At 38.1% G+C, this 12,162-nt stretch overlaps 1 protein-coding gene across 2 annotated transcripts in view; it reads right to left on the bottom strand.

The window, feature by feature from the left end:
* The window catches only part of astn2 (astrotactin 2), a 675,040-nt gene that overhangs the window by 96,708 nt on the left and 566,170 nt on the right, over positions 1–12,162 (bottom strand). For both annotated transcript variants that reach the window (XM_002935205.4, XM_031891225.1), the window contains one exon: positions 5,967–6,232. In XM_002935205.4, coding sequence (XP_002935251.2) covers positions 5,967–6,232 — 266 coding nt within the window. The remainder of the gene's footprint in view (positions 1–5,966; positions 6,233–12,162) is intronic.

Here is a 12,162-nt window from a genome sequence, read left to right as displayed (position 1 = left end):
TCACCAACCCTATAAGAAGAAAGCAATACCAAATACTGTATTAGAGCCTCGGTTTCTCAGTTGTTGATCTACATTTCCCATAATCCTCACATTACTACCAGCTATCTCTTATTTCCAGGGAAATTACTTGTTTTAGACTATTTGTATTCCTGTTCTATGGCCATAATATAGGTGATCAGTACCTACTCTCAATCAAATGCCTCATTCTTAATACTGCAAATTAATTCACTGAACACTTTCTAACATCCATTTAAAGTACACAACAGAATATAAATTCAGTCTTTTTCACAACTAAAAGAAAGTTAATTGTAAACACTGTTTCTTATTATTTCTTAGGAAAACTAGCTACATGATTGTGTACAGAGAATTGTTGTTATTGGTACATTCTCTGTTTGGAGTAAGGTTTTTAGTAAGGTCCCACGGGTTCTGTATTGGGCCCACTTTTATTTTACTTAAGGAAGTGCATTGTAAATAATGTATCAGTGTTTACAGATGACACAAAACTATGTAGCCCAGGTTCCAGGATGTGGCAGCAGGACCTTGACAAACTGGCAATCTGGGCGGCTAAGTGGCAGATTATATTTAGTGTTGATAAATGTAAGGTCATGCACCTGGGATGTAAAAATATGCAGCCACTTATACCCTTAGTGGGACTGCACTAGGCAAATCCATTATGGAGAAGGACTTTGGAGTCTTTGTAGATAATAAACTTGGCAAGCAATGCCATAAAACAAGCTGTATTAAAATTAGCATAGAATCATGGGAAGAGGAAAGCATCCTTCCTATTTACAGAGGGCTGGTAAGGCCCTATCTAGAATATGCCATGCATTTTTAGTTTTCAGTGATCAAATGTGATATTATTGTGATAATATTACTATCCATGAGCAAACAACTTCGCTAAGATCAACAGACCTTTAGTTTAAAAAGCAGTTGTTTGTGTTGTGTGGCAGGGTATCAAATGCTTTGGCAATATCCAAATAGATTATATCTACTGCACCCCCACTGTCCAGCTTCTTACTTACCTCATCATAAAAAGCAATTAAATTGGTCTGACATGACCTGTCCTTCATAAAGCCATGCTGATTACTGCTCATAATGGCATTCTCCAATACATAATTTTGTATGTAATCCCTTAAAAAGCCTTCAAATATCTTGCCCACCATGTCAAAATTACTGGCCTATAATTGCCAGGCTGAGAATGTAATCCCTTTTTAAATATAGGAATAACGTCAGCTTTCCTCCAATTCATCGGTACCATACCAGATAAAAGCATTGCCTACATTGCAGCTATTGTGTGGGTCTTGGCACTATCGCATACACTGAAGAAAAGAACTGGTTTAGCACATTTGCCTTTTCTGTATCCGTTGTAACCATATTGTTACCATAATTCAATGGGGCCACACTCTTAACCTGCATCTTTACACTATTAATATACTTAAAAAACTTTTTGGGTTTAGTTTTAGCCTCCTCATTTTCTATTTCTGCCTTCCGGATTGCTGTTTTACAACACTTGCTATAGAGTTTATATTCATTAAATGCCACTTCTGTCCCTGCTGACTTGTATTTCTTAATTGCTTTCCTTTTTTTCACTATTAACTTCTTTACCTCCCAATTAAGCCACATAGGGCGATTCTTAACGCTTCTACATGCCTAGTTTAAAATCTCTTCCAAACCTCTAGCCATCTTCTCCCCAAAATCAGCTGCACCATCATCATTGTGGTGCTGCCCATCCCTGGCAAAGAGCCTGTAACTGATTGAAAAATTAACCCAGTTCTCTGGAAACCCAAAGCCCTCCTCCCTAAACCAATCTCTCAGCCATGCATTAATCTCCCTGAGCTCCCACTGACTTCTTAACATTGTTAATGGTGTTGGTAATGTGAGAAAATTAGCTTGCAAATCATCCCCTCAACTTTTTGCCTAGTTTTTTTTTTTTAATCGTTCTTGTGGACCTCCCCCTTCTCTAACTTTGTCATTGGTACCTATGGCTACCAATACCGCCAGGTCTACCCCAGCCCCTAGAAATAATCTGTCTACTCATTCCACCACATGCCGAACCCTAGCATCAGGCAAACAACATACAGTTCGGCATGTTGACTCCTTGCAACAAATTGCCCTATCCACCTTTCTAAAAATTGAAGTACAATTGTATTGTATTGTTTGTGGGGTAAAGCTACAAAAAAGTAAGTTCACCAAAAAAGCCACATATTTTTGGGAAGTACACATTCCCCTGAATCTGAATCCAAAATGGGTACACATGTCTTTCTACTCCAATGTCACAGCCCAGAAAGCGGAAAATCACCTTAAAGCTTCCACTTTGCTGCATATTATCTCTTACAGAGCATCGGGCATCAAGATAAAACACATATTTTTTAAAAGGACACATTTCCCTGAATCCAAAATGCGTACACAATATTTTCTACTCCAATGTACCAAGCTGCTGAATCCAAAATGGGTAAATATTTCTTTCTAATCCAAACTACTAAAAGATAAAGACGTCTGTCTACACCAAAGTACCAAACTGTTCAGCTATTTTAAACTATTTTAAAGCAGTTATTATTACACTCCTGAAAATCACCTAAAACGTTGCAATTAGAAACAAACAAGCTGTTACTCACAAAGGCAAATCACCCAAAATATGAATTTCAGAAATCTGCTGAACAGTTTGATGCCCAATATGCATAGAAATACCAAAGTATGCAGTATCTACAGATCCCTAATGAGAATAGTACATATAGATTCACACATGAGTGCACATTATGTGCTGTAAGACACCCATACTTGTACAAAACCCGAAAACCCGAAAACCAGATATTTTTGTAAAGTACACATGATGAATCCAAACTACTAAAAAGGCAAAGCTTTCCTAATGTTAGCGGTTTTGATGGAATTTCTGAAAATCACCTAAAAATGTTGCAATTTGCTGCAAATATCTCTGACAATTTCTTACATACAAAAATAAATTACCCTAGATATAAACGCCAGAGGTCTATTGAACAGTCAGATGCCCATTATGAATATATGTGGTTATGTACGAACTCCAGACGGAAATAGTGCATTTACAATTTTTGTGCCTGCCAGCTCAGCTTTTGCAAACAGAGCACCTTCACTGCGTATTATATGCTGTAAGACCCCCCTACTACAAAGACCCCCAATAAAACATATATTTTTGGAAAAAACACATTTTAAAGAATTGAAAAACTTTTTATGACATTTATCTCAGACAATTTTTTACATACAAAGGCAAATCACCCTAAATATGAATGACAGATGTCTACTGAACAGTTTGATGCCCAATATGCATAGATATACCAACGTATGCACCATCTCAGCTTTTCCAAACAGAGCTTCCCGACTGTGAATTATGTGCCATAAGAGCTCCTTACTGTACGAAGACCCTCATAAAACCACATATTTTTAGAAAGTACACAATCTGACAAATTCATCACGGGTAAAGAAGCCTTTCTAAACCAATGTACCTAACTTCAAAGTTATGCTAAAAAAAAAACACATGAACAAAAATGCATGGATAAAGATGCAAAAACTGTGCCAATCAATGCAATAACAAAATAACTGATCCAACCATGCATTTAGTGCTAAAAATATCAGATCCATTATTCATACTGCAAAATAAAATAAATAGTTTTTAGAGGAACAACAAAAGGGTAAATAATCAAATGAATAAGTAAAAAAAAAACTGTTAGTATTTTTGTGTACACTTTTAAAAGTTGTGTTACAGCATGTAAATGTGTATAAATGTTTATAAGTGTGTGCAAAATAAAAAAGCAAACAAAGAAATCTTTACCTAAGGGTGTATGTAAGTGTGTGTACAGGTGTATGTAAGTGTATATAAGTGTGTGTACATGTATGTGTAAAAATACGCCACTTACTGTGTTTGAAGCTGGAGGAAAGATCTTACAGCTGAAGGAGTCCTAGGGGTCCATGTCTGCAGAGTACTAAGCAGCAGGAATTAATTGGGCGTTGCTAAGGGGAGAAGGAGGGAGGCAAAGCAGCAGACATGATCTGATTGTGTGTGCTACTTGGAGGTTGGGCCTGCAATAATCATGTCGCAGGACTGACATGACAGCCCCTAGCCTCATTGCCTTGGGGGCTGTCATGGCTTCAAACTCTCGGCAGAGGCGGCAGAAGCTGCCAGTGCAGAGAGAAACCTCTATCTACACAAGAACGTAGCTACTACGTGCTAGGCAGTTAGAGCCTTTACCTGCAAGCACACAGTACCCAAGTTCTTGACAGGTAAAGGGTTAAGAAGGGGCTGGGTGGCTTTTTAGCAAGTGAGGAAATACAGAGTTATTGAAAATAGTTCTTAGTACAAGTTAATCCAGGGACTGGTCCAAATGCTTATATTGTAGCCAGGAAGGAATTTTTTCCCCCTGAGTCAAATTGGAGAGGCTTCAAAGGGTTTTTTTTTTTGCCTTCCTTAGGATGAACTAGCAGTTAAGCAAGTTTCTTATAGACATAAAAGGTTGAACTTGATCGACATGTGTCCTTTTTCAACCTAATTTACTATGCTACTATGATTTTAATGATTATTTATCCTTTAATTGTCTTCATACCACACATGTGTAAGTTTGAACATGCATGGATGACACAGCATGGCAAAAGAATAGAAACCTTGTATTTGAATGCTACCCCGAGATTGGTTAAAGGATATTGTGGAGGGGACAGATAACACCAGACACAATGGCTACATTTAGTGCCCTCATCCAATGCTTATGTTTTGTAAAAGTTTGTTGTGCCTCAAACCCATGCACCCTTAGTACTATGCCATGTTAACAGGTGACTGAAACGTTATGCTGCAGGCAGTTTGGCGCTCTCTGCAAATTATCATTATAATTATAAGCCAGAATTAGGATCAAACAGACAAGTTAATTCATATCTGAAGATTCTATGACAAATTCATGTAAGCCTGATGAAAAAAAATGGACAAAGGCATGGGAAAGGATGGAGAGAGAGGATATGGAGGAGTGTTTGATCAGGGCTGAATATTTACTATAGCTTATCATCTGGCTCAAGGTTCATGCAAGGACATGTGAACAGTTTTGGAAGCATAAGGTTTTAGCTGCAAGCTCTAAAACATTCCAGATTCCCACATGCATTTATTTATTTATTAATGGAAAATAAAGATAATTTAGCAATAAAGTGCAAGTTGGATTCCTATTTGCATTGGGTATCTTAACACATTGAGCCCCTTGTTGGTTGCCCAGAGTAATTACATTACACATTCTTAGACATAAAAATCAATTTTTCTTAAAAACAGTTTTTAGCTAAATATAGACTAAAAGGTTATTTTATCTGCATTATATCTACAAAATTTTAAACCCTGGGCTGGTTCTAACATTTTGGCACCCCCTTCCCACTGTCCACCAGAACTTGAAAATGTCAGACCTGAAAATACAATATTACACTCATGAAAACTTAGGACTGACTTTGTATTTAAGTTTACCTTAATACTTAAAACCAAGTTACCAAAGAAGTGACACTGAAGTCATGCTATAAGGCTTTTGACATATAATCAAGTGTTGCATACAATATTAGGTTGAACATATGAAGTGTGATTTGATAGATGTTGTGCAAGACTGTAATATAATGCAAGTATAAGCCTATAATATAATTTGGTTTTACCAGTGGAAATACTTTTATCCAATGTGATACAATAAAGAAAAACGTATATTTATAACTGTATTGAATAGGGGGAAGTAAAATACAAAGTCCCGACAATATACTGAAGTGTTAGGGTGATGGCCCATGGGGAGATTAGTCACCCATGGTTAAATCTCCCTGAAATGCCTTTCCACCTGCAATAAAGTCAACCTCTGGTGGGAAGGCATAAACGTTGCTTCGTTTTCCAAAGTTGCAAAAACTTTTCTTCAGTAGGAGGTCTAATCTATCTGTAGGTGACTAATCTCCCTGTGGGCCATCACCCTAAAGTAGGTATACCAACTACTTACCGCTCTTGTAGCATTGTCATGGATGAGGCTGTAAAGCGGAGTGACCCAGTTGATTTCCAAAAGAACTGGGGTTGGGCTAACTTGTTCTTTGCCTGCACGCCGACACAGGTGACAGCTGGATGGACACCTCCCCTTTTCCTCACAGTGGATCTCTACTCCCATTATCAGGTGGTCATCGGACAGCATTTGTGCAGTGAGTAGCCCAGACAGGTATGTGATGAAAGGCATGGACTTGAGTTCTTTTTTGCTGCCCAGCTCTGTAGTTTCTATGGAAACATTTGTAGATATATTTATATTAGCAAGCATTACAATCAAAATTAAAGCTTTTCACCAGTAAGAAATTCTACTTTTGTTTGTTCTAGTAAATCACAAATGAAAGATCCTGTTTTGGTGTGCTAGAGTTTCATCTGCATGTACTGAGGAAGATGATATGAGGGATCCCTACAGCACCCAATGACACTTCTTTCTCCTGACTTAAAGAAGAAGGAAAGGTAAAAACTAAGTAAGCTTTATCAGAAAGGTCTATGTAAATACAGCCATAAGCACTTACAGTTAGTCCTCTATCAAAAGAAACACAGGATTTCTTGTCTTTTTTTCAGTAAACATGATGTTCCAGTGTCTGACTTTCTCTCTCAGAAACAGCCCTAATTCCCCTGGCCAGAGTCTGCGCAGTTCTCTCCTCTCTCCCATCTCCTGCTCCCCCTCCCACTAGAATGCTAAGAAATCCCTCCCCCCTCCCTTAGGAATGTGTGATCTCAGCTATAATGGCTAGACTGCAGGCAGGAAGCTACTTAAAATGGCAGCTGCTATCTTAAGCAAAGAGAGAAAGCTTCTAAAGCTGTTTACTCAGGTATGGTAGTGGTTTCTGTAGAATAAATATAGTGTTCTAGGTGGCACTAATGTAGTGAATCTATTGGCAGTAAGATGCCAAAATGACTTTGCTTCTCCTTTAAGCCTTCTTTTCTTGCTACTCTATAGAGTAGCAAGAAAAGGGATTCTCTTCTTTCAATTCACCAAACACTGCATTAAAGCAAAGGTAATTGTAAGAATCCAAATTCTGGATTGTGCTCTCTGCACCAACTCCCCTAGATCCACAAGGACTCAAAAGAGGAAAGCTTGGGGAAGATAAGGGGAAAGAATGGGGGGGGGGGGTGCTGCCTCAGTTGACAGCAACCCTCACAACATCCATGTGCTCCAGGTTCGTTTGTCTTGAGTTAGTACATCATCCACCAAGCACTATGGTACATTATGTAGAAACAGTATGTACCTTCTGCACTTGGCCAATGTCCTCAGCATTACTATTTCAATTTCAACTTTATTTTTCTAGGGATAATTTACTAAGATTGCACAAATTTGCCATGCAATGTAACTTACAGCAACCAAACAACCCTATCATTTGGGGGATTAGCAGATGAATAGCACTATAAACTGAATATTCTAGAAGGATGCAAATATGAATAAAAATTGTCTTACCACTTAATTATTGCAACAGTGTACATTATTTATTTTGCCACAAACCACAGTTTACAACAACATTTCTAGGGGTTTGCACTTCCCTTTTTCAGGTTACAGAATGAGCCCCCCCACCCTAGGGAAACAGACTTTACATGTCATGTTTATCCTTCCATTTAACAATTAGTCTGTGTCTGCAGGAAGTGCTCACATCTACACAATAAATTAGAAGAGCTGACTCTCAAAATATGAGAGATACTTAGGTATTCCCCTATATTAAAGGAATACTGTCATGGGAAAACATATTTTTTCATTTAATAGCGCTTCTCCAACAGAATCCTGCATCCTTTTTTCAGAATTACAAACAGATTATTTTATATTTAATTTTGAAATTTTACATGGGGCTAGCCATATCCTACATTTCCCAGGGTTCCACAATCATGTGACCTGTGCTCTGATAAACTTCAGTCACACTTCAGTCACACTTTACTGCTGAACTAAGTCAGAGTGATATCACGCCCCCCTCCCCAGCAGCCAATCAGCAGAACAATGGGAAGGCAGCAAGATAGCAGCTCCCAGTAGGTATCAGAATAGCACTCAATAGTAAGAAATCCAAGTCCGGCTTGGGACTCCTCCAGTTACATGGGAGTAGGAGAAACAATAGGTTAAATGAAAGCAGTTCTAATGTGTAGCACTGGCTCCTTCTGAAAGCTCAGACTCAGGCACAATGCACTGAGATGGCGCCTACACACCAATATTACAGATAAAAAAAATACGTTTGTTGATTAAAGAACAAAAGTTTAAATGGTAGAGTGAACTATTTGCTATGTTAACAGTGTCAGAATTTAAAAGTACCCCATAAAAATTATGACAGAAAAATGTAAAAACCCTTTAATTATACATAGAGCATATTTTAAACAATGCACAAAAAGAACAATGCTTGTCTGAAGATTGGTATGTTTTCGGATATTTGCCTTTTTTTTTCTCCTTCAGAAAAAAACATTTACAATAAAAATAAAACAGCAAAACCAATTTATAGTTAAAATCCCTTTCCCCTGTATATAGGATAGTTGGCCTCTTCACACTTCAAATTTGCTTTTCTCCTATGTCCCTGCCAAGGACATGGTGTTGTATGACTACAACACAAAATGTTGGAGGGAATATATACAGAATTTGCTTTGGCTGCACTTTACCTATGGTCTGCCATTTGTTTTACTTTGCCTGTCCGTGGGATCTGTGAGTGCCTGCTACACATCCATTGTATAATCTTCCTCCTTGAGCTGTAGGCCTGGGGTATGTGTCCCCGGACCACACAAGGTTATTAATGAGCTAATCTACCTCTTTGTGGTTTCACAATAAACATGTTTTTCTGTTTGTAGCACATATTATTCACTACCTCTGCAATCAGGTTTTACAGAATTGGCTGGTAAAATTGATGCCTGGTGTTAATGTTATTAATAGGGAAGAAAGACAAAAACATAGGAATGCAGGTACTTTTCTTCCAGGAAAGGTGGGAACCCTACTCTGGAAGCTACCATACTAATTGCTTTGCTGATATAAAAGTTTAAAAACTGTTTGTAGAACCCATGGCATGATATTCAAACTGCTCCCAGAAACCATAAGACATTGAATTATCATAATGTGCTTGTTATCAAATGTATTACCAGTTATCAACAGTTATAAAGAGAATGTGCTATGGCTTAACTTCTCCTATAATGTTCAATGTCATTTGTGGGGAAGGTTAATTATCACAGTAGGGGTAACGACACAGAGAGCTACTAGTAGCAGATACTTCTCATGGCTACTAAAAAAGACAATGCTGATAATTTCCTGATAATTGTCTCTACGTGTGTTTTAGCAGAGGCAATTCTCAGTATTGTCTATGGCAACGTATTTTCTGGAGTTTAGTAGCCTTGAAAAGTAGCTGCTACTAGCAGCCCAGTGTGTCTTCACCCTAAGCCTTACATTTTGATATATGTATGACTACCTCTGGAAGCTGCCATACTAATTGGCAGCTGTTACAAAATAAAAGATTGTTTATAGAATTCCTGGTATGGTGTTTCAGCTGCCTAGTAATAAGGTAAAGGGTACACAGCAATACATTTTAAACTCAGAATCTCATAACACATGGAATCATCATCTGTAAGTAAAGCCAATCAAAAATAATTTATTTAATGCATCACCAGTCATAGACAGGTATGACAATTTGAAGTAAATATCAATTACAAAATATCCTCCAATACAACGTAGCCTTTTAGATCAAAATGTTTCCCAGACCATATTACTTTAAGAACATCTCACTCTGGTCTTCCGCTGCCACCTTGTGGAACATCAAGTGTAGGATAATGTTTTTATTTTAAATCAAGTACTAGATTGACAGATGCCCCAAACACAATATTATAAACATTCCTCAAACAAATGATGGTAATATGCAAACAAATATTTGTAGGCAAACAACACAGAATATTGAACAAACAAATTTCCATTCCGTCAACTCACATTGAAATGTTTCTGCTGCCTTTTTACTTTATGCTATTATTCCTAAAATCCCATGCCGTTGCACGCAGCAGGGGATATGCAAGCGACTGCAGCTGAATGTTTAAAATGAACATAATTCTGCTTGTACTTTAGCTAAAGCCATTTGGCCTGTGAGTCTTTAGGTGCAAGTTAAATTAACAAAGGGTACTGAAGCCCTGGAGATACACCCTGGTCTGGAGGTGGCCAGGCCATAGCGCCAGGGATCCATCTGCACCCTGCAGCAAAGGGTTTCTCTTCTCAACAGGTGAAATTGTGCTAGATTTGAAATAGAAGGCAGGAAGGACTGAGCAGCTGCAAGCACAACTTAACGGAAGTGCAAGGAGAGAATATAGACACAAGTACCATTAGTGAATGGTGTTTTACAAGAAACTGGCTGAGAGAATATTGAGGGACCATGTATTTTGACCAGTTCAGCAGCTTATCTGGCCCCTGACGGGCCTCCCCAATCCATATCTGGATGAAAATCAGACAAGAATCGTTTGGGCAGGTTTGATTTTCCCATCGGCTGATTGATGTGGTCCCTGGTCCGATGGCTCCAATATGGCTCTCTAGGGCCAAACGATCAAATTACCCGATCATCAGATGAGCGAATGTGCATGGTCGCCTTTAATCAAGGTCTGTTATGTACAATTTTCAGTACATTTAGGTTGAGAGCACAATCATATTTTGTGCTATGGATATTGGTAAAAAATTAAAAGAGAGAGTGAATGAATGCTCCAAAGGGGAAAAATGATATAATATAAATACGTATAGTTATATGAAAGGGGGAAATACCCACAGGGCACCCCAGTCTATGGGTGTATGATACCTGGCTCAAAAAGAAAAAAAAAAGATATTGGTCACTTCTTTGGGCAGGTTAAAAAAAACTGCTGATGTATTATATCAGTGAAGAGAATCCTGCAGTCCCTATTAAAACAAAGCAAAGCTGACTGCATGCAGGTATGCAGAACTTTATTTATCGTTTACCATTATTATTCTAACTAACCACATTGGTTATCTTTATTGTATGATCCACTTTTACCTATTTATTTCTTTGCATGAATCAGTGAAACATTGTCAAAGCATACGCTGAACACTGACTGCCCCTTTTAAGCCATCGTGCCGAACCAAACATATGACCGATTCTGATAATTTGCACTCATTTCACTCCAAAAATCCCTATCTATAAAAAATGTTTCCCATTTAGTCTGCGTAGCTTATTCATTGCAATGACACTTGCTAAGCCAGCAGGGGAACGGTGGAAGTGATAGCAGGTCTTGCTCTGGATGGTTGATTATTGTCACTAAGTCTGGGACAGAAGCCAGAATGTGCTTTATTGGAAAGGTAAAATATAACATATTTTAGATTTATTTCCATTAAAGTCTATCAAAACATTCCTTAAGCATTTCAGATGAGCCTGGAGGGCAGTTTTTGCACTTGTTTCTCACCTCAATGTTAGGGGAAATTAATTTTGCAAAATGCATGCCAGGATTTACCTGCGATGTACTTCTAAATTCAAAACTCAGGCTGTCCTAGGGCAGAGAGCCTTTCAAGCCTCTCCAGTGCAATTTAATGCTGTACATACATTGAGGCCTGTATCACTAGAGCACTTTGCTGAGAATAAATCTATATTTGAATTTTTAACAGTGACATCTGGTGTTCTGTCACTTAAAGTCACATCATGGAATGATTTATCACATGAAGCCGAAAAGCAGAATGCCACTTATGAATATAGTGAGCCCCACAAGGGCAATCTGAATGGCTACTTGCACATTTAAACTGCTGAGCTCCTAGTACCTGGAACAAAGAATATAATGAAATAAGACTGATGCACAGACCCCCACAGATATATCTGATTGGTTGCACTGGCAAAGCCAATGGAAATCCTTCAATGGACCAGACAGTTTCTACACCGAGAGGCTCACAGATGTTCTGAATGACTGGCTAAAACCCAGAACAGATTGACTGCCTCAGGAAACATTTTCTACTAATTCTACGGATTGCGTGTAGACCTGGATATTTTGTATAAATAAATACCGTAAATTATATTTCAGACATTCGCAGAAGGGAAATTAACAGACAGTAAATGTGGAGGAAATAAAAAAAAAAATCTACCCAACATATGCATATGTGTATATTCATAGTATATATACATATATATATATACAAGGTTCTCCCCTGGAGGGTAGATAGTTGCACACATTTATAGACCTCCAGAAATAAGTCA

Source organism: Xenopus tropicalis, chromosome 8 (genome assembly GCF_000004195.4).
Source record: "Xenopus tropicalis strain Nigerian chromosome 8, UCB_Xtro_10.0, whole genome shotgun sequence".
Classification (NCBI taxonomy): Eukaryota; Metazoa; Chordata; class Amphibia; order Anura; family Pipidae; genus Xenopus; species Xenopus tropicalis.
Note: the sequence above shows the minus strand (reverse complement) of the source record. Positions and strands in the feature narration are given on the sequence as shown.